Source organism: Eulemur rufifrons, chromosome 6 (assembly GCF_041146395.1).
Source record: "Eulemur rufifrons isolate Redbay chromosome 6, OSU_ERuf_1, whole genome shotgun sequence".
Lineage (NCBI taxonomy): Eukaryota > Metazoa > Chordata > Mammalia > Primates > Lemuridae > Eulemur > Eulemur rufifrons.
Window position 1 is genome coordinate 100,867,813 of NC_090988.1, and position 22,357 is coordinate 100,890,169.

General features: G+C 54.7%; 1 protein-coding gene across 4 annotated transcripts in view; it reads left to right on the top strand.

The window, feature by feature from the left end:
• Positions 1-19,852: 19,852 nt before the first annotated feature.
• The window catches only part of CHKA (choline kinase alpha), a 67,652-nt gene continuing 65,147 nt past the window's right edge, over positions 19,853-22,357 (top strand). For all 4 annotated transcript variants that reach the window (XM_069470299.1, XM_069470300.1, XM_069470303.1 and 1 more), the window contains exon 1: positions 19,853-20,190. In XM_069470299.1, the coding sequence (XP_069326400.1) occupies positions 19,853-20,190 (338 nt within the window). The remainder of the gene's footprint in view (positions 20,191-22,357) is intronic.

Sequence of the window (22,357 nt, forward strand, 5' to 3'; positions counted from 1 at the left end):
TTATTAGTAAGAGACAAGCAAGTTTCACCTGTGAGATGGGAGGCTCCCACGGGGGACGTGTGTTCTGAGAAGGGAAGTGAAGGAGTCGTTCAGAGGGCTGGGGGTGAGGGCGGTCTTCAGAGTACAGATCTGTCTTCCTTCCAAGGGAGGAGACAGTAATGGGCTGTGGCGGGGAAGCCAGTCCAGCGTGGGGTTTCCTTGTCCGTGAAGCAGGGGCACCTGGAATGAGGAGACGAGGCTTGAGGAGCGTGAGAGAGATGTGAAACAGGATGGGAAAGCGAGCTGGCTGTGGAAACCTAGTATAATTCATTCAAGAAATACATATCTGCCCATCACCTTCTAGGTACCATCAGTGTCCCGGACGCCCCAGAGGGCGAGGGCTGGTGGCAGCACTTTTCTGCACGTGTGAGCCTCTGGCCATGGCCTTTAGCCAGGTGAGGGCCATAGCAGATGGCAGGCTGGGGGGCATAGTGTCTGGGTTGGCGGGAGAGCAGGTGGATGAAGGGCTGTGCATGCACACAGGGAAGAGAAGGTGAGTCTGTGGGCTGAGTGGGCCACTGGCCGGGTGAAGGTGGAGGTGTAGAAAGCCTGGAGACTGCAAGCCAAGGACAGCCAACCAGTGACGAGAAGAACAAATGGGGGGACAGGCAGAGGGTGGGGGCAGAGGGTGGGCTCTCAGAGCATTGGAGGGGCTGCATTTTCTGCTCATGACAAGGTCCCCAATGGGGCCTGGGGGAGAATGTTCCTGGCAATGAGAAGTCACACTTGTGACACATCAGGGCATTGGTCACCTAAGATGATGGCAGAGAGCTTCGCAAATGGCCTCCGGTGCACTTCCAGTGAGCGCAGGGGACTGGGGTCCAGAGCCCTGGGAGCCAAGTGAGCATGGCTCCGGAATGCCACTCCCCAGACAGGCAGCCAGACAGGAACGGGCCCGTGGGGGGACAAAAGGGGGAGATACCCTAGTCGAGGTGGATACCTTGGTAAATATGTTTTTAGTGCACGAAGGAGGTGGTCGCAGCTTTGAGGGACCAGGAGGGTGACTTGAGCCCAGGAGTTTGAGGCCAGCCTGAGTAACAATAGGAATCACTGCTTTTTATCACTTCCATGCAGTTATGTGGGGCCAGAAGTTTGTCTAAAGGTTATGGTGCAGGTAAGTGGGGTGACTCACGCCCATTAGTCACATATGCTCAGGGAGCTTTGGAAGTGGGAGAGGTGCCACTGCCCCCGGTGCGCCCCGGCCCCTGGGCCCCTGAAGGGTGCCGCCCTCCTCATCTGGAAGAGTGAATCAAACAGGAACCTGCCTGGAGACTGCAGAGGTCCAGGGTTCCCTCCAGGCAGGCAAGCTGCAGGTCTCGGCGATTTTAATAGTCACTTGACGCAAGTGGAACCCAAGGGCAAGGGAATAACTGTGTTCGATCAGGAGAAGGTTCCTTGTGTTATCCTCTAAAATACAACTGTGGTCACCCTCGAGACAAGTGTTTTCTCTCACGGGACAGATTTTGGAAGCTCTAAAGCAGGGTTCTATTTACAGAGTTGATTTACATCTCAGAAGCACATTGGTTAAGCAAGTTATGCTTTTGCCCCTATTTATGGGTGCTTGTTGCTCCCTGGGCTGCTGGTTGGGTAATTTTGATTTTATCACACCAGCCCCTGTGGGAGTGGGGAATTGGACACTGATTGGAAGTGACCACAAACTACAGGCCGGGAGTCCACGGGAGTCTCGGACTTAACTTTTCTCCCAGCCTATGGTAGGTTGGAGACTCTCCTATAAACAAAACTGCTATTTTTGTTTCCTCCTCTTGCCAGTCAAACCACATTTTTCTTCTAGGGGTAAGAGGTGAGCTGAGGAGGCTAAGCCTCACCTCCGGGTGGCCCAGAGCCAGCTGCCTAGGGCTGGCACGGTGAGGACGTGGGGTCGGGCAGTGCCCCTGGCGTGCTGCTCCGCCCTTCCTCAGCCGTGTGACCCTGAGCTAAGTGCTGCCCTTGCCTGAGTCTCGGTTCTGTCACTTGTAAAGCAGGGGTAGTAACAGCACCTAACTCCGGGCTTGTAGAGCATTAAGTGAGACAGTGCCCAGGAGGCCCTTCATGCCTGGCCTGGCACCCAAGTCAGCAATTAGTGTCAGCTGGTACCCACGTCCCACCTCAACAGTCTGTGCGTGGCACCCCAGACGCCCACTGGGCCTCTGCTCTGCCTCTGCCCTCTGCCCTCTGCAGCTGACACCTGCTCAAATTGCCTTGATCACAACCTTCTCTGGCCCAGCCTCAAAACACAAAACCATTCTAGTTCTTTCTTCCTCTGGCTGATGCCTCTTTGTCAGCCAAACCATGCGTCCTCTGCTCACCTGAAGATGCTGCTCCATCCCTGTTCTTCTCTCTCCTGCTTCTGTAGGAGTCTCTCTGGATTCACCTGTTCCCTTGACGGCCTTCCCTATTTGAATGCCAAATAGGTGCTGGGCGCTGGAAAGGCACATGAGCTCCAGGGGGATTTTAAACCCAGCATTTTCCCTCAAGGGAAACAGATGCACAAATAGCAAGAACGTGTGAAAATTGCTTGGATACATGTATATGAGAAGTATGGAAAGAGCACCAAGGAGAGTGCCTTGTTTCTGCTGGGGACCAAGCAAGGCAGGCTTCATGGAGAAGATGAGATTAAGAAGGGTGCTGAGGGATGAATAGGAGTTCATAAACCCAAAGAGCAGAGGGGCAGTGGCCGTGTGCAAAGTTCTGGAGACAAGGAAGGACAGGGTGTCTTCTGGGAAGGATGGCGAGAAGCTCGCCATGGCCAATCCAGAAGGTTTGAAAGGATGATAGGTGGGGCCTGGCCTGCAGCCCTCAGGGGCCGTGATGGGCACGCAGTGAGCAGCCTCAGGAGCAAATCGTCCCTACCACTCCCCAATTTAGCAGCTCTACCTAATTGTGCCTTTGTTTCCTGCTCTGTAAAATGAAGATGATAGTAATAGCCACCTCATTGAAGATCAAATAAAACAACAAAAAGATGCACTACATCTGGCACATGGTGAGTGTTCAGTAACTGTTAGTTGCTTTTGTTATTTCCTTGAATCTGATTGCAAAGCCTGTACTTTTTCTCTGGCTTCAACGGATCAGATCCAGACCCAGCCCAAGTGCACCGCCCCCACTCCCGCCCCTGGCGCCCAGTCCCCACTGTGGCCCAGCCACCCAGGAGGCCAGAGCAGAGAGGGCCAGGCTTTTCACTGTACAGAGGCGGGGACAGTGACTCGCCTGGGGTCACACGGTGCACAGGAGGCAGAGGTGGACAGGGGCTGAGCCCAGGGCAATACCTGCTGTGCAGCCAGCCTACACACTCCCATGCTGGCCACAGCGGGCAGTGCCAGGCAGGGCTGCTCTGGGCTGGGACCAGCTGCTGTTGACATGTGATAACGCGTGTTTGTTTAGCTGGAGCCACTCACCCAAGGGGTTAATGTTCAACCCCTGCAGCAGGGAGCTGGCGCTGAGAGCACAGCCTGCCCTTCCTCCCCGGACAGTGACATGGCTGCTCTCGCCTTGGAGAGTGCCTGGCTGAGCGCTCCCAAATGTGTCTCTGGGATGTTTGGGAACATTGGGTCTGGCAGGGCTGGACCTCACCACCGTTCCTGGCAGGAGCCCGAGGCTCCAAGTTGGGATGGCAGTGCCCAGTGTCACCCGCCCCTGGCCCCACCACATTGGGCTGCTCCAGGCTGGGGGCCTGGGGACCCCTGGGAGGGCCTGGTGGGCTGTGGTGAGAGGATGGGCTAGGGGCGCTGCTGATCGGTGGCCCTGGGGCTCACCTGGCGGCACTTGCTTCTCCCTCTGCCTGGGACCCTCTCTCAGCCCACCCCTTATCTGAGCAGTTCCCTCTCACCCCTCAGGTCTGTGTAGACGTCTCCTCCCAAATCTTCCCTGACCCCTCACTCCCCTACCAGGGCTTCCTTCCACTCAGCCCTGAGCCCTCGAGCCGCATGGGGTCCTTGGGGCCTGACCGGTATTGGGCCCAGGGTGGCAGCGGCAGGCTGATGGGGAAGGGGCTTCCTCTCTGGGAAAGCAGCCCCCAGTGACTAGAGCCTCTCATCCTCAGAACCTGGGTGGGTTCAAGTCCCCCTGAAATCAAAGTCTCAGGCTGCCACCAGCGGTTGGAGCCCCTGGGCCAGTCACTGCCCCAGGGGAAGTGCGGAGCCCAGGTCAGCCTGGGCAAATGGGCTGCACCCAGGCCTGTGCCAGGACAAGTTCGTCCTGCCCAGCCCAGCCAATGTTGGCGTGAGGTCTGGCAGAGGGGCCAGCGGCCTCGCTCACGTCAACTTGCCGTGGGAGCCCCACAGACTGGCAGGGAATGTAGTGTCCCCTGGCTGGCCCTCTGGCCCAACTCCCGGCACAGAAACTGACCTTCCGGGAGGTTCCCACACAGCCCTGTGGGCTGGGCCCCCAGAGCACTGAGCTCGAAAACCCAGACTCACCCAGCCTCAAGGAACCAGCCTCTGCAGCGCCTGCGTACAGCCAAGACACACAGAGAGGGAAACTGAGGCCTAGTGACGGGCCCAGGCTATGTGCCACTAGGCAGGGGCAGAGCTGGCACAGGAACCCAAATCTCTCCCCCAGGTAAGAAGAGGAAGTGCTCTGGTCAGTGAACAGTGCTGTAGGATGAGAGGAGTGAGAGGAAGGCTGTGGGGTGCCCAGTGAGGGTGCCCAGTGGGTGACAGGGCCCTGGGCAGGCCCACTCCCACCTGCCAACCCAGGTGGAACTCCGGCCAGAGCTGCCCAATTCGGAAGCCGCCCTGTGGCCGGTGGGCACAGTGAGGACGCAGGGAGGGGCAGCCGGGTTAGCATATGGCCCCTGAGTGAGGAAAGAGGCAGAACTGGGTTGTGCTGGAGGTGAGCTGGGTGTGACCAACACGCCCACGTCAGGCAGCATTCCGGGCACTGGGTCAAATAAGCAGCCTGCGGCAGGGTGACAGTGTGTTATTGTCCACGTGGCTTCCAAAGGCCTTGGTGTCAGCTGGATTGACAGGGGCCCTGTTAGGACAGGCTGACTTTGGACCCCGGCCTCCAGGAGCTCCAGAGGTCCGGACTCCGCCTGCGCCAGCAGCAGCCACCCACAGACCAAGGCACCGAGGGGCCCCCTGGCGCTGTCTGCAGGGCAGCTTGCTGTGAGAGTCACTCGCTCATTCGAGTGGTGCTTGTGCCTCGATGTGTACTGGGCACCGGGGAACCCCCTCCCTGCCCTCAGGTTGTCCAGTCTGCCAGGAGGAGACACACACACACACACACACACACACGCTTTGGTTGGAGCTTTGATTAGGGCAGCGCAGGGGCTGTGTGCCCGGAAGAGTGCGTGTGTGTCCCTCCTGCAGGGGCTGGAGGACGGTTATACCCACAGCAGGGAAGACTTCTTGAAGGAAGCGTCCTTTGAGCTGGATTTTGAGGGAGAAGGAAGAGTTGGGCCGTGGAGGTGAGGAAGGGTCCTGCCGCCCTCGGCCCTGTCCCACCAGCTCCCCCCACAGTGGCCGCCTTCCCCCAGCACAGCTTTAACAACACACTGATGGCATTTTTGAAAGAAAGCACAGAGGATTGAATAGTGGAGTGGTAGCGCTCAGGCCCTGGGATCGGAAAGACCTGGGTTTGAGCCTAAATTCGGCCACTTACTGGCTGCAACGTTTGTCTTTCTTCATCTGCAAAATGGGCTCTGCGGGAGCGCTGGTGAGGATGAGATGACGCATGCGCGTGCTCAGCGCGGTGCCTGCATTTGCTCGGCTCTCTCGGCTGTGAGACGAGACGGTCCCTGAGGCTACCGGAGAGGACACTCCCCGCCCTCCAAGAGAACGTTCCTCCCCCACTGTCTCCTGGACGGTTCCAGCACGCCCCTGCTGCCAAGGAGGTGAGGAAGAAAGAATGGCCACCGTCTGCAGAGCTGGAACAATGGCTCTTGGCTTCCCTTGTCATGGTCATTCACTGATTCTGCCTCCTGGAGTCCATTCCCCCTTCTTTGGCAAAGGTCCCTTCCCCGTGCCCAGTTCATGGGGCTCAGGGTGGACAGGCTTCCCACCCCCAGCCCCACTCCAGGGCTGGCCCGTCAGAGAGCGCATCCCCCAGGCGCGGTGACCGGTCCAGGGATGAGCACATGACCAAGCTGGGCATGCAAACTTTGGCTGGGACCCTGAGGCGAGGCGACTTCTCTCCCCACTGGGGTTGCCTCATTGCTAGGATACGAGCCTGGAGCTGTTGGCCACCGTCTTGCCACCACGGGGGAGAGGCTGCCAAGGAAGTTGGACCAGACAGACTTTTGCAACCCGGATGCCTCTGCCTTTGCCAGCCTGCCAGAGTGCGGGGCGAGCCAGGCCTGGGTGATGGGATTCGGAGGCCACAGGCCAGCCTGTCACTGATTTGCCATGTGACCCAGGGCCAAGCACCACCCTACTCCAAGCTTCTGTCAACAGCAGAACCTGATCCCTGCCCCGTGGAGTACACGGGCTGGCAAGGCCCGGGTGAGGCGACGAGGTGGACGGAAGGAGCCATGCAGCCACTGCTAGAAGCTCATGAATGGGATCAAAGGGTGCGCTCTTTCGCCTGCCTGCCCTCACTCCACCGCGTGTCCGTGAGACTCCTGCACGTTGTCGTGTGCGTTGGCACCGACTCTTCTTCGTTGCTGCATAGTATTCCACTGTCTCAACACAACTGGATGTCTCTACAGTCCATTCCTGGTGGACATTGGGTTGTTTCCTGTTGGGATCTATGGTAAATAGAGATACTAGGGGCCAGGCACAGTGGCTCACGCCTGTAATCCTGGCACTCTGGGAGGCCGAGGCAGGAGGATTACTTGAGGTCAGGGGTTCGACACCAGCCTGAGCAAGAGCAAGACCCCATCTCTACTAAAAATACAAAAAAATTAGTGGGGCAACTAAAAATAGAAACAAAAAATTAGCTGGGTGTTGTGGTGAGCGCCTGTAGTCCCAGCTACTTGGGAGGCTGAGGCAGTAGGATTGCTTGAGCCCAGGAGTTTGAGGTTGCTGTGAGCTAGGCTGACTCCACGGGCACTCCAGCCCAGGCAGCAGAGTGAGGCTCTGTCTCAAAATAAATAAATAAATGATAGTGATACTAGGCACGTGCACACATGGCTTTTGGTGGACGTAAGCACTCAGTTCTATCGGGTGTATATGCAGGAGTGGAATTACTGGTTCACAAGACACGCGTATGTTCACAATCCAATTGTTTCTCCACACTCTGTTGTGAAAAGTTTCACGTCCGCAGAGACTGTGACAGAATTGGACAGTGCACGCCACGTACTCTCCACTTGAAGTCTACAGTTAGCATTCTACCATAACTGCCGCGTCGTGAGCCTCTCCACGCCCCCATTCCTGTATCTCTTCATTAGCCCATCTGCTTTTATTGATGCAACAATATAATTTTAAGGGGAAAAAATAGCAGGATGCAAAATTATTCAAAAACTGTAGACCTGGGAGGAGATGGAGCAAACTCCCAGTGGCCACGCTGCTGCTGTCTGGCCAGTAGGATTTCTCCCTTTGCTTTTCTGTATTTCCCACATTTTCTGCAGTGAGTTTCTTTTAATTTTTTTGATGAAGAAAAAAATGTTTTGGGGGGCTGGGTGTAACAGTGGCTCACGCCTGTAATCCCAGCACTATGGGAGGCCAAGGTGGGGAGATCACTTGAGCCCAGGAGTTTGAGCCAGCCTGGGCAACAGAGAGAGAGCCTGTCTTTACAAAAAATAAACATTAAAACAACAGCCAGGTGTGGTGGCACATGCCTGTGGGCCCAGCTACCCAGGAGGCTGAGGCGGGAGGATCCCTTGAGTCTAGGAGTTGGACGCTGCAGTGAGGTGGGAGCTATGATAGCGCCACTGCACTCTAGCCTGGGTGACAGAGTGAGACCCCATCTCCTAAAAAAAAAAAGATAAAAACAAAAATGAAAAAACATTTTAGGGCTGGGCATAGTGGCTCATGCCTGCAATCCCAGCTTGAACTCTTTTTTTTTTTTTTTTTTTTTGAGACAAAGTCTCACTCTCTTGCCCAGCTAGAGTGCCATGGCGTCAGCCTAGCTCACAGCAACCTCACACTCCTGGGGCTCAAGCAATCCTCCTGTCTCAGCCTCCCGGGTAGCTAGGACTACAGGCATGTGCCACCATGCCCGGCTAATTTTTTATATATATTTTTTTAGTTGTCCAGCTAATTTCTTTTTATAATTTTAGTTGAGATGGGGTCTCGCTCTTGCTCAGGCTGGTCTCGAACTCCTGAGCTCAAACGATCTGCCCCCCTTGGCCTCCCAGAGTGCTAGGATTACAGGCGTGAGCCACTGTGCCCGGCCCCAGCTTGAACTCTTAATCCAGACTAGGAGTGCAAGACTAGCCTGGGCAACATAGTGGGACCCTGCCTCTAAAACATAAATAAATAAAAGAAAAAAAATCATTTTAAATTAAAAAGGAGCTTTGTCTTTTATAGGATCGGAATTTCTTTCTTTCAGGAAGGGAGGCAATGGAGAGAGGAAGGAGGGTGGGGAGAAGGTTGGGAGAGCTGCACCTCCTTCAAATTAGAAGCCCAGGGAAGACCCAGGTGCCAGTTGGAGAACAGAGAGGGAGGAGGTTGGGGAAGACCATGGGTTCTGGGCGAGGCCCAGGCCTGCCTCTTCATAGACAGTGTTGTGGTTACCAGCAACTCCCACTCCCAGGGGTACAGCGGTCCCCAAACTTTTCAGCACTGGGGACTAGTTTCATGGAAGGCAATTTTTCCAGGGATGGGGGCGAGAGGGCGGTGGAGCTCTGTGGCCTGATACCCTAACAGGCCATGGCCTGGGGGTTGGGGACACAGCAGGGGCAGAAAGAATCCTGCCCAAGCCAATGCAGCAGCCCCAGGAGAGATTCGGTCAGTTGGCACCTCTGGGTCTAGCAGGGGCTTGCAGAACGTGGCGACGGGTGCCTAGTTCTGGAAACTTGCTCCCTGGAGGGAGAAAAGGCAGGAGTGACTGAAGGTGGTAGAACCTTGGCAAACTGACCCAAAGCCTCCTCACCTGAGACGTGTGAGCACAAGGGTGGAGGGCTCCACTCCAAACCCAAACAAATTGATCTATGAAGGGGGAAATCTCATCACAAATGGCATCTAAGATGAAACAGGGACAAGGTGATGGAGGGAGAGTCAAAGATAGGAGAGACAAGGGTACTGTGTCATGCCTACATGTTTATGTCATGAATATACAAATGGTTAATAAGCACAATAGGATGGCTATTAGTAAAAAGAAAACAAAAAACCAAAAAACAGGGGGTGAGGCGTGGTGGCTCACACCTATAATCCCAGCACTTTGGGAGCCCAAGGCAGGAGGATCACTTAAGACCAGGAGTTTAAGACCAGCCTGGACAACATAGTGAGATCTTATCTCTATAAATAACTTGTAAGATAAGGCAGGCATGGTGGTGCACACCTGTAGTCTCAGATACTTGGGAGGCTGAGGCACGAGGATCACGAGCCCAGGCGTTCCAGGCTGCAGTGAGCTATGATTGTGCCACTGCATTCCAGCCTAGGTGACATAGCGAGACTCTATCTCAAAAATAAAGGAAGAAAGAAAAACAAAATAAGTGTTGGTAAGAAATTGGAACCCTTGTGCATTGCTGGAAAAATGATGCCACCACCATGGAAAACAATATGGTGGTGTTTCCTCAAAAAATTACACAACAAATTACCACGTAATCCAGCAATTCCACTTCTGGGTATACACCAAGAAAAAATGAAAGCAAGGACTCGAGTAGATATTTGCACACACGTATGTTCACAGCAGTATTATTCACTGTAGCCAAAAGGCGTAAGCAACCCAAGTGTCCATCACCAGATGAATGGATAAACATAATACAGTATTTTTCAGCCTCAAAAAGAAAGGAAATTCTGACACGTGCTACAACATGAGAAGTGAAATAAGCCAGACACAAAAGAACAAATACTGTGTGACCACTTATGTGAGGTCCCTAGAGTAGTCAAATTCATAGATGAGCAGTTACTCATCTATCAATAGAGATGAAATAGAGCCTGTGGTGTTCAGCTGCTGAGATTTGGGGGCCATTTGTTACAGCAGTTGGTCTATACTGACTAACACATCACTCCGTTCTTCCACTGTATTTGCCTGGCAAACCTCAACCCTAGACCCAACTGGCTTCTTTTGAGAGAGTCTTGCCCCATCCACCCTGGGTCGAGCTCTGTTTCTGGTGCACACAAAATCCTTGCAAATGGTCTTAGTCAGGCATCTCTCCTCCACATGGTAACACAGAGATCCAGGCTCCCCCTTTCAGATGCTGTTGTCTTCATCTTGCAGCTTCCTAGGTCACCATGGAAGGGGAAGAGAAAGTGGGGAAGGCGTACCAGCTATTTAACCTCCCTGGCCCTGAAGGGACATGTATTACTTCCACTGGTGTGTTAGTCCGTTCTGGGCGGGTGGCTATATGGTGATTCAGGGACCCAGGCTTCCTGGGACTAGTAATTCTGCCCAGGCTTCTTCCCGGCGTCCTTTACCACTAGTTAGACTCAGGGGAAGAGAGAAGGCGGAGAGGGTCTCCAGGAGGAGAAGTGACCTACATAACGAGTCACATGGTCCTAGACCACTACAAGGGGGTGGGGAGCTGGGATACGTGTTCTCTTGGTGTGCCCAGGAAGGAGGAACGCGTGCAGGCAGTGGGGGTGCTCACAGTCTCTGTGGCGGGGGCAGTGTTCATGCGGGACGGAATCTATACTGGGGATGGGATGGGGAGAAGGCTGGAGGGGGAAGTGGGGAGGGCAGTGAGTGGAGGGCGAGAGGGGTTGGGGGACTGTAGCCAGGGATGGTCCTGGAGGAGAGGCCTAAGTGTAGCAGCTGGTGAACAGAAGTGGGATGCTTGAAACGGCGTCAGGGCCGTGTATCCTGGTGGTGGGAAGGTGCAGGGCACTGTGGCCTCAGGGAAGAAGAGGGCCTGGGTTGGGGTGTCAAGGTAACAGGCAACGTGCTGCGTGAGTCATGCAGGAGGAATGTTGAGGTCACAGAGACTAATGAGAGGAGTCTGGAGCAAGATGGGTTTAATCTCTTACCACTGGGGCTACGTGTTTCTTGTAACACTCTGTTTTATGTGCTTCGATCATTTGATCCTTTGCCAATCAAATGCAGTAGATACTAATATGGTCCCCATTTTACAAACCAGGAATAGTGGCACAGAGACAATAATCACCTGTCCAGGGTCAGATAGCCGGTAATGGTGCTGGGACTGGAGCCAGGCAGCACGGCCGGCTGTTAGGCTACCTCTGGAATCTTCCATCCACTGGCTCATGAGTCACTCACTCTTGTACTCATTCACTGAACACTGTGCAGGCTCTGAAGTTGCAAGAGGGGCTGAGAGTCAGTAGACGCAGGCCGGCGGGGCAGGAGAGGGTGGGGTCTTACAGCACCAGCCCCAGGGCACAGGGACTTTGGGAGGACTGGCAGGGTTCCTCGCTGGCCTGGAGGCCTGTCTTGATGGGGAGGATCTGCCTGATCCGCCTTAACCGGATTCGTCCTGCCTGGGGTGGGAGTGGGGGCCGGGCAAGCTGGTCAGCCCCGGAACCTTCGCCCTGTCTCGAGCTGCTGGTGGCCAAGGGTCTCCCTCCCCGTCCACCTGGCGCCTGGGGAGGTTTATTGTTATTAGCATTGTAGATACAAATTCTAATTGCAAAAACAGCTTCATCAAGTTATGGCGAAGGAAAAATGTAAAACCGTTAGCCCCGCCCCAATCGCGAACACTTGGGGGCGACCTCCCGCAAGGTCCCAAAGGGCTGGAGACTTGTAGGGCAGGGAGGCCCCGCAGCTGGCCGTGGCAGGGCTGCGCCAAGGAGGGACGTGGGGGGGGGGCCCGGGGCCCCTCGCCACCCAGGCCAGCCGCGCCGCGCCAGCCCCCCGGGCGCCGCCCCCTCCTCCCCGGCCGCCCTGGCTCCCGCGCGGGGGCGGGGACGCTGGAATCCTGTCCAGCCGGTTTCCTGCCCTGCTGGGCAGCCGCTGGCCTTGGAATTCGGCAGGCAGTGGCGCTGGGGGAGGAGGGTCCGGTCTTTGCTTCCTTGGGCCCAGCGGATGTTCCAAGGTCGCCCCCGCCCGCCGCCCCTCGGCCCCCCTCTGCCCAGTGAGATGGCGAGAGTGCTTAGAAACTCGGGGACCGGTCAAGGTCACACCGAGGGGCTGCCCATGGGGCCCCACCGACCTCTGGTGGCTTCTACAGGCCGGGGTGGGAATGCCGGCTGCCACCTCCCTTGCTTCCTTATCAGTTACCGAGAGTGGGTGACCTCGGCACTTGGGCCCCTCAGAGGTCTCTTGGCATCCAGGCCAGGGATGGCAAGTGCCCCTGGGAGGGGAGGCGTCTCAGCCAGACCCTGGGCTGGGAGAATAGAGACTAGAATAGGCCCTGCCTGTGCCCTGGGCCTCAGCTTATCCACCCGTACAAGCGGTCCTCTGCAGAAGGGAGGGCCCTCCCAAGGCCACCAGGCAAAGTCCAGCCGGCAGGGACCAGGGCCAACTGAGGAGATGGGGGCGTAGTGCAGTGGGCAGATGGGATACAGTGCCTGAACGCAGGTCCCCACTGCCTCTCAGCCCATCACAACTGGGATCTTTCTACAAATTGCATTTTTTGTGTTTCAAAAGTAATGCAAGCTTGGAACGCAAAACCACAAGGCAGGTTTTCACCAACCTTGGAAAATAAGTTTAGATGGCCTCACTTGAAACACATGCTATGGCACTTTGGGGTCCCAAGGGATCACCTCCAGTAGAGGATAGTCATCAGGTGGATGCCCAGGGTCTACCACAGGGGCTCCAGCAGGGCCTCATGTGCCCCAAGGGCCTCAGATTGGGATTTTTGGTATCATCTCTAAATAAAGATAATCAGATGACCACAGAGATACACTGTCAGGCTTGAAAGATGTACCTTGCGCCATACCAGTTAAAGTGCTCTATAAACCATTATTATTATTTTAATTAATTCCTCTATTAGCTTGAGAATAGCAAAATTATCTTGAATGGGACTTCTGCACATGTGTTAAAAGCATTGGTTTGTTCAATTTACGCGTTTCAAATATGCCCCAGTTTTGGCAAACTTGTTGTTGAGCTATTCCTTTATTTTTGAAAGTGCCAGGAGCCTCAAAGAATGGAAAAGGCTCCAGGTCCTGGTAGAATTTCCACACACTGCCAGAGCTCCTTCAGGATTTGCCTTCCCGCTGGCACTTGGGATGAATTCCACAGGGCCACCCTTACAGGTGATGGCCGCCTTATGCCAGCCTCCGGAAATGTAGCTAACAGTAAGCAGAAGAGCATAGATACCCTCGTGGGGCCCTGGCTTGGTGCCTGGCCCTTTCCCTGCTGGTTTCAGTGAATCTCCCCAACGACCCTGTAGGGTAGGACCAATGACCTTCATCTGGTGATGAAGAAAGTCTGGCTCACAGCGGTAGACGCTTTGCCTACAGCCACATAGCGGATGGCAGCATGACCTCCAAAGACAGATTTTTACCCATAATAAAAATCTGGGATTTTTATTACATGGGATCCCTGCAAATGGGGTGGGGGTAGTACCTGTCCCACCCACCGGACACACGGGCATTCTAGTCACCTGCCTTTGTTGAGCCCTCTGGGCCCTAGGCCCCAGCTGTGGGTGCTGAGCTGACCACATTCAGGCTCAGAGACCTCTAGGAAGTTGCTGGGCCTGCCCAGCCCCTTGGTGGCAGAGCTTCCTGGGCTGGGGCTAAACCTGGCCACTCAGTGAAGGCCCAGCTCCCTCCTTGTCACTCTGCTAGCTGGGGCTGTAACCCAATCTTGAGCATGTAGGGTTTCAGCCCAGTGGCCTCTCTGTGCACTCATCAATATTTTAAGGCTCAGAACTGGAGTGCCTGGTCCTGGGTGCAGCCTGGAAGGGGGTAGTAAGCACAGCCCTGCCCGGGCTCTGCTTCTCCAGCCCTTGAGGGAACCCCCACTGTGTCAAGTGTCTAGTGCTTCCTGGAACAAAGGGGCTTGTGGTGCAGAAAGACATTAAGGACAAAGCTCCCCTGGATGGGGTCCTGGGTGGGGTCCCCAGTTCTTGCAGGCCTTGGACAAATGGTTTTACCATCTGGTGAAGCTCCCTTCTTGCCTGGGAGGGAGTGCTAATGACGCTCACCTCACTGCTGGTTGGAAAATTTCAAAGATGCTGGATGCAGGTGTAGGGCTCAGAGCTTGCTCCTATCAGGTGCTTGACCATTGGTCCCTCTATTTGGGGGGAGGCCACCTCACAAAGCCCTTTCTTGGAATAGGCCTTGCAGCCAGAGTTGTGGCACTGGGGCCCATGGGTGGACCCTTCTGAGCTCTGGGGAGGGCCCTGGTCTGCCCAGCAAGCCTGGGACCTCCCTTGTCTGGCCCCTGGAACCAGTCAGCAGGAAATTGAGTGGAGAGGGACTTCCTCAATCTCTTTCCATCCCGTTACCCACATTCTCTAAGTCTGCTCTCAGAATTCAGTATGAATCACAGAGCTTTTGGACAATTTTCTCTTTTGCCCCAGAAGAAAACTTTTTAATGGAATAACCTCTCCCCAGGACCAGTGCCTGCCATAGCAAATTTCTCCGCAAGCTGTATCCACTTGTGCACGTATCAACATTTTGGTGATCAGAGTGTATATTGCAGTTTGCATTCTTTTTTTTTTTTTTTTTTTTTTTTTTTTGAGACAGAGTCTCACTCTGTTGCCCAGGCTAGAGTGAGTGCCGTGGCGTCAGCCTAGCTCACAGCAACCTCAAACTCCTGAGCTCAAGGGATCCTCCTGTCTCAGCCTCCCGAGTAGCTGGGACTACAGGCATGCGCCACCATGCCCGGCTAATTTTTTCTATATATATTTTTAGCTGTCCATATAATTTCTTTCTATTTTTGGTAGAGGTGGGGTCTCGCTCTTGCTCAGGCTGGTCTCGAACTCCTGAGCTCAAATGATCCGCCCACCTCGGCCTCCCAGAGTGCTAGGATTACAGGCGTGAGCCACCGCGCCCGGCCTGCATTCTTTCCTTACACGACATTGTCTTCCCAGGCTGTGAACTGCTACAAGTGTACGCATTATTCATCTCTGAACGCACGCCACTGGCAGAGGCTACACCGTGCAACAATACAAGTGCTTCCAGCATGCGTCGCACTTTGTGTTCAATTCTCCCAGCCTTGTGTGCTAGGTATTATAATCCCCATTTCACAGTTTGGGAAACTGAGGCTCAGCCCAAAGTGCTAAGTTGGTAAGTGCTGAGCCAGCACTTCAATGATTCATCCATTTAGCAGATATTTGTGAGTGTCTACAGACACCAAGGCCTGCGCTGGGCACAAGGTGAACAGGACAGGCAAGGTCCCTGCTCTAGTGCAGGTCAGTCTGAAGGGGAGACAGACAATGATGAGCAAATCAGCACACAGTGGCGAGGAGAGAGGGAGAGGGTGGCGTCAGGCAGTGTTGCTAGTCCAGATCGGAGCAGGAGCCGAGGGATCTGTTTTCCCCGCTCCCAGTGCTGCCAGGCCCTGTGATGGGCACAGCGAAGGCACTCAACAAATGTGTGGAAAATGAACCCTCTCCACGTTCCTTCCAACTTCAACATGGTCATGTTTAACTCCTGCCTCATGGACCAATGTGCGGGCCCCGTATCCTTTATTAGCCTGGTCTCCCCAGACGCTGGACAGATGTTTAGGTTATTTCCAATTTGCCCTAATTACAGACAGGGTGGCAATGTACAGTCTCATGCATGGGGCTTTTTGCTTCAGGGAGCTTCTTTTCTTGGGAGAGCCTTGAGAATGGGGTTGCTAGCTCAAGGATCATGAACAAGTTTATAGCTGTGGTTTCTCCTTTGGATGCTCTCGACGGCCTGGTGATATCTTCGCAGTCTTTCCAAGCCCTGCTCAAACGCCCCGTCAGGAAGGCTCCCCCCACTTTTGTGGACAGAATTAGTCGTGTATCCTTTCTTACAAAACCTATTATTTCAGCATTACTATGTGACAAGCACCGTGCCTGCCCTGGCAGTTCTGGGTGGGATTGCTCACTCTCGTGCTGGCTGAGGCCCTGATCGGCTGCACTGAGCATGGGCCAGCAAGAAACATCTTGTGTACCCTGTGGATGCCTGGGCAGGGGGGCAGGACACCTAGAAAGAAATGGTCCTGCCTCACCCCTCACCTCAGCCAAGGGGCTTCAGTTGTCACCCAGCCTCTGCAGGTCCGTCTCCATAACTATCAGATGGAAGCGATAACAGATATAACTGCTCCACCTTCCACAGGGACTGTGGGTATTTAGGGAGCAAATGTGTAACATGTACAGCTGATATTTCCTATGTGCTAGGCACCATATGAAACACTTTTTGTGCTTTATCTCATTAATCCTCATAATCCACCCCCTCCCTACCATTTTACAAAGAAAGTGAGGCTCAGAGAAGGTAAGTGGCTTGCTTGAAGTCATACACCGATGAAGTGGTGGAGGCAGGATTTGAACTCACTCTCCTGGACTCCAAAGCTGCTGCTGTCCCCCACTGTGCAATGCAGGCTCTCCAGAGGTCAGGACAGGTGTCTGCAGGTGTGCTTGGGACATGAATAAAGAACTTGAATCACACAAGACCACCTTCAAAGTGGGCATTTGCACATGGCACTCCTGGTGGGGGCGGTGGTCCTTCAGCTGCAGCCACGGTCAGATTATGGTGGTGGAGGGGGACTATGTGACCAGCTGCAAGCCTGTGTGGGGACAAGGAACACTGGGTAGGAAGGCCCCAGACACCCCTCACCCGAGTTGGAACATGCGTTAGGAGTCCTTGGCTCCAGTCATCTAACGGCCATGTGTGTTAAATGTATTAATATGGATTTGCACGTATGTGTGTTACACACTCACATGTGCATCACAGGAGTGCACCTAACTCCAGAATTCCTGCCATAGCCACCCCTTTGAAGGCATCTGCCCCGTCTCCGGCCCCTACTGCTCAGGTCGCCATGTCTGGTACCAGCAACCGGGTTATAGCTGATTGGCACCTGACTCAGTGGTGCCAATTCATGGGCTGGCCACTGCCTCATAATAGGGCTTTCCAAGACAAGCTGGACCAACAAAATTCCCATTCTTGGGAGAGTGACTCGGAAGCCCTGAGTGACTACGCCAGGTGTTGGAGGCTGCAGGGTCACAGGGACTCTTGGGATGGTCCTGGGGCAACCTCTGTTGCCCAGCACCTGAGTCCAACCCCGGGCTCTATCATTCACTAGCTGTGTGGTCTGTTAGCCACTCCAAGCCTCAGTTTCCTACTCTGTTAAATGGAGATAAGAGAATAGAGCTCAGGGGTTCTTGTGAGGATTCCATGAGGTTTGCAACATCACTGGTAGGGCAGGAGCTTTAGCTAACATCCCTGTTTATGTAGACTCCCTGGTGGGCCCAGGTGGAGTGGTCTCTGAGTGGGCTAAGGGTGAGGAGAAGCTGTCAGGAGAGAAGGCTTCGGTGAAAGAGGGCAAGCTCCTCCCAGACACATTAGTGATGTGCCCCAAGTCACATCTTTAAAATCCAACCTGGATTCTGAGACACCGGCCTTCTCTGAGCACTCAAACCATCTGGTTGAAACAAATCAACTCCATCTTGTACACCTGGTGTTTCCTCAAATGCTCCAAAGTCCTCCTTGAAGAACGAGTGAGCAGAATTGTGACTGTTGAAAGCAAAAGTGAGACAGAGGCAGGAAACTGCCTGCACCGCCATGTTTCCAGCTCCTCAAAGGCCAGGGCTATGGTTATCCTCTAGAATGAATGACACTGATTTCCCCCAAATTAGAATGCAGGACTCAAGGTCCCTAGAAGATAAATCAAAGTTTGGAGCAGCATCATTTTGTGCTTAAAATCTCTGTCCTCGCATATCCCAGCCCCATAAGTAGTCCCAGAGCATAGCCACATGTCCCACATTCCACTTTTTCTTTCAAGGTTCGGGCCCCAGAAACTTTTCCAACATCTTTAGCGAGGCAACAGCTTAATCCCACAGGGAACTTCGAGCCCATAAAGATGCCCCTGGGTTTTCACATTCCAAACCAGCAGATGCCAGAAAGAGTTATTTCAAATTTTAGAGGCCCACTCCTTACTTGTAGTGCTCCTTCATCCTGGCCAGATTTCTGACATTCCTCTGAGATTACCAGACTGGTGCCAGGGGACAGTGGGACAAAGGGCCTCTCACCCGGGCAGGCTGTTGCCAACGCAAGGTCTACCTCCCTGTGGTCGGGTGTTTTTAGACAAAGTTCTTGGGTCCCTTATCGAAATGGCTTCCCAGGGAGCCGTTGATTTCTCAGTCTTTCCAACATGCAGTGGGACTCGCACCTTGCTGCGCTCCATCCTAGAGGCCTAGGGCTCTCCCAGCTCCCCAGGCCTGTCTCCACAGCAGCCTTTTCATTTTTATTCTTTGTTAATAAGGTAGTTTTTCTTGGAGCAAGTTCAGCCAAGTACACACTCTTTGAAAAGAGATTTTTGCTTCTGGCAGACTGTGAAATTCCTGCACGGGAGCCATTTCCTGTGCGCCAGGAACTGGATATCCTAAGCCCTTGGCAGCTGGGGAAACCTCTTGTACCAGCTCATGTCCAATAAAATAGGATTTTTAATTTTTATATTTATCTGTACCCCACTTGCTTCCAGGAAGTGCTTCCAGGACTGAGGCGGCAGGGTGGAGAGGAGTTGGGTCAGTGTGTGGCAAACCAGAGCAGGGCCCCTTGGCCCCCAGCCCCGGGCAAAGGTGCATTAGTCATGGTCACGCGGCTGTCTCCTGGGGGGTGGGGGGAGATGACAGTGTCCACAAAGCCAGCAGCACGGTGGCACGCACCTTTGGCCGTGTTCCGGCAGCTGCAGAGGCCCCGCTATGGTGGTGGCCAGCCCGCATCGTCCCTGCGCCTCCTGCCCTAAGCCTCTAAGTCCTGGCGTCCTCAGCACCACGGACAGGGAAACTGAGGCTGCAGTGGGCGTGCGTGGGGCTGGGCCGCGGAAGGCGGCTGTGCAGCTCGGCCCGGCAGACGGTGTGGTCTTGAACCAGTCACCTCTTCCCCTTTTCCGGGCTTCGGTTTCTGAATCGGGGATAATAATTTCTCGGGCTTGGGTTGGACAGGGTGTAACGCGCCTCGCACAGTGCAGAGCTGGCGCCGGTAAATGTTACAAAAACACACCCACGGGGCTCCGGGCGGAGGCGCCTTGCCCCAAGGTCAGGGGGAAGAGAAGCCGGCCTCCAGACGCCAGTTTCCTGCCTGCCCCCTGCCAGGCCCCCGGCCTCCGACGTCTCGGGTTTCCGAGGAGTTCAAGGAAAGTTCCCGCTCCCAAAGCCAATCCGGGGTCCTTTCAGCCTCACGACCCCGCCTCATTCGGCCCAGCCGGGTTCTGTCCCGGGCCGCAGCCGCTGTCCCGGCGCCCCCAGCCTCGCTCCCCTTTCCTCCATTCCCGCGACAGGAGGCTCAGGCCTCCGCGCCCCGCCCCCTCCCCGTCCGCCCCGCCCCTTCCCTGGGGCCGCAGCGCCCCGGGCGGGGGCCGGCGCCGCAGCCAATGGGGAGGCGGCGTGGCGAGGGCGGTGGCGGTTGTGATGCGCCGGGCCAGCGGATAGCGGCCAATCAGCGGCGAGCGCGAGGGCGGGCTGTGACGTGGTGGGCGCTCCGCGTGCGGCGACCGTATAGGAGCGAGCGCCGCGGCCAGCAGCACCAGCCCTGCGCCGCCGCTGCCGCCGCCGCCGCTGCCGCCTGCCGCTCCGCGCCCGCCCGGCGCGCCCCCAACCGCCGCGGTCCGCCGCGCGCAGACCCCGCCGGCCGGCCAGTCAGCGAGCCGCCTCCCGCCCGGCCTCCTCAGGCGGGCGCCCGGCCGGACCCTGAGCCTCGCCCTCTCGCGCTGCGGCCGCCCGCGCCTCCTCGGCCGCCTGCCCGGCATGAAGACCAAGTTCTGCACCGGGGGCGAGGCGGAGCCCTCGCCGCTCGGTCTGCTGTTGAGCTGCGGCAGCGGCAGCGCGGCCCCGGCGCCTGGCGTGGGGCAGCAGCGCGACGCCGCCAGCGACCTCGAGCCCAAGCAGCTCGGCGGCCCGCAGCCTCCGCTGGCGTTGCCGCCGCCGCCGCCGCCGCCGCTGCCGCTGACCCCGCCGCCGCCGCCGGCGGCCGACGAGCAGCCCGAGCCCCGCACGCGGCGCAGGGCCTATCTGTGGTGCAGGGAGTTCCTGCCCGGCGCCTGGCGGGGCCTCCGCGAGGACGAGTTCCACATCAGTGTCATCAGGTCGGTGGCTGCGCCGCGCCGGGGCCGCGGGGTGCGCGGCAGGGGGCTGGCGGGTCAGGTGACGAGGGCGGGGCCCGGGTCCAGGCTGGGGGCGCGCCCGGCCAAAGCCGTCTTTCGCCTGGCCCTCGGGAAGTGCGGGCGGAATCCGACGAAACGGGCCCCGCGGCCGCCCGAGACCGTCCCGAGGCAGGCTTTTGTAAAAATGTCGGTTTCAGGAGAAAACGGGGGTATTCTGGGAGAACAATACCGTTCAGTCACACCGTGTGTTTTGTATTGAAGCTTAAAATACGTCTAGAGAGTGAGTCCCTTTGCGGGTTAGGCCCCTGCGTGAAGGAGGGGTGTGGTGGCTGACTTAAAAAGATGACTTGATAACTTTTTCTTCTAGTTCCTCGAATTCAAGATTTGATTTTATTCCCCTCTGGAAGTCATTATTTGTTAGTAGTGAAAGAGTAACATTTACTGATGCCTTCTAAAACTGAGACATCATGTATAGCCATGGTACTAGACCAAGTTGGGAGGCGTGGCTCCAAAAATAAAGTAAGGTAGAAATGTGTTTTCCCTTTTTTTAAGCTTAAAAATATTTAACCTTAAATTTGAATTATGAAAGTATGTGCGTGCATATTCAGACTTAACAGAAAAATAGAAATATCCTCTTGACTTCTGTTGTCACTCTGCTCCCAAGAGATAACCAGTCAACATCAAGTGTGTATCCTTCTATTTAGACCTTAAAAAATGTAATGTGGTCAGTCTTTTTCTGCTAATTTTCTTTTCATTGGTGGACCAGGTTGAGTGCATTATCTAGAAACTGGCTGGCTGGCTGCCACCAATAATGCCCAAATCCAATTTTGGTCATTTGATTCCTTTCTTGTGCCCATGGTCTTTCCCCAGAGCTGCAAATGCAGCAAAATTAACTCTTTGAGCTTCACTTCCTCTTTGTGCTTCAGGCCCCTCTTAACAGTTATGCTTGTGAGCTAAGAGTGAGAGTTAAAAGGCAGTTGGTAGGAAGCATAGACAAGAAAAACAAGTGTTTAGATAGTCCCTGAACTGCCTAGTGGTACTTTTTTTTTTTTAAATTAAATTACTTTATGTATTTATTTTTTTAGAGCTAGAGTCTTGCTCTGTTGCCCAGGCTGGAGTGCAGTGGTGAGATAATAGCTCATTGTAGCCTCCATCTCCTGCGCTCAAGCAGTCCTCCCACCTCAGCCTCCCTAGTAGCTGGGACTGTAGGCCCGCACCACCATGCCCAACTAATTTAAAAAAGTATTTTTAGAGATGAGGTCTGGCTATGTTGCCCAGGCTGGTCTGGAACTCCTGGCCTCAAGCTGTCCTCCTACCTCACAACGCCCCGCCCCCGCCCCGGTTGCTGGGACTACTACAAGTATGAGCCACCTCAACTAGAAGGGTGATCATTCTAGGCCATGCACTCATTGGTCTGTAAAGCGAAAAACCTAGAGAAGTGACTTACCCAAGGTCAGTGGCTGTTTACCACTATCAAAGCCTGAAGTGCCAGGTCTCTGGTATTCCCCTCTCCTGTACTTTTGCTTTTGCCTTTGGCCTGTGAGGACATTTGGACACCCTTGAGCATTTTGCTCAAATCAGTCATTACGAAAACACTGAGGATGTCTTGTTTCTTTTTTCAAGGAGTTAGTAGTCTTGGAAGACTCAGCTTTCCTTTGGGTTGGAGGACATTTTTACTTAATATTGCAAGGTGTGCACTGCTTCTCAGTCCTGTGATCTGGAATAGAATGTAGTTATGGAACAAGTTTAATAAAGAGAAAAGTGGTTTAGGACATGGACAAGTGGGTGATGCCTAGCTTTAAAAAACAGACAAAACAGTTGGAGATGCCGGGGAGAGATTTGCCTGGTTGAAATTCAGTGATCCTTTGTAGGCAATTACATTTGCTGTGGCTCCAGCTGTCATGTGTTATTGACATCTCCCAATCCATTCTTGAGCTCCATCTTTCCACTGAGTGCCAGTTCATCTGCAGAGGTTTGTCAACCCTCACCACCTCAACAGTCCATTCAGCCTGTTCCGAATTTAACCCTTTGGCTCCTCCTCACTCCAGATTGTGCTTCTGCTTTCTCTCTGAATTATTATTATTATTATTTTTTTTTTTTTGAGACAGAGTCTCACTCTGTTGCCCGGGCTAGAGTGAGTGCCGTGGCG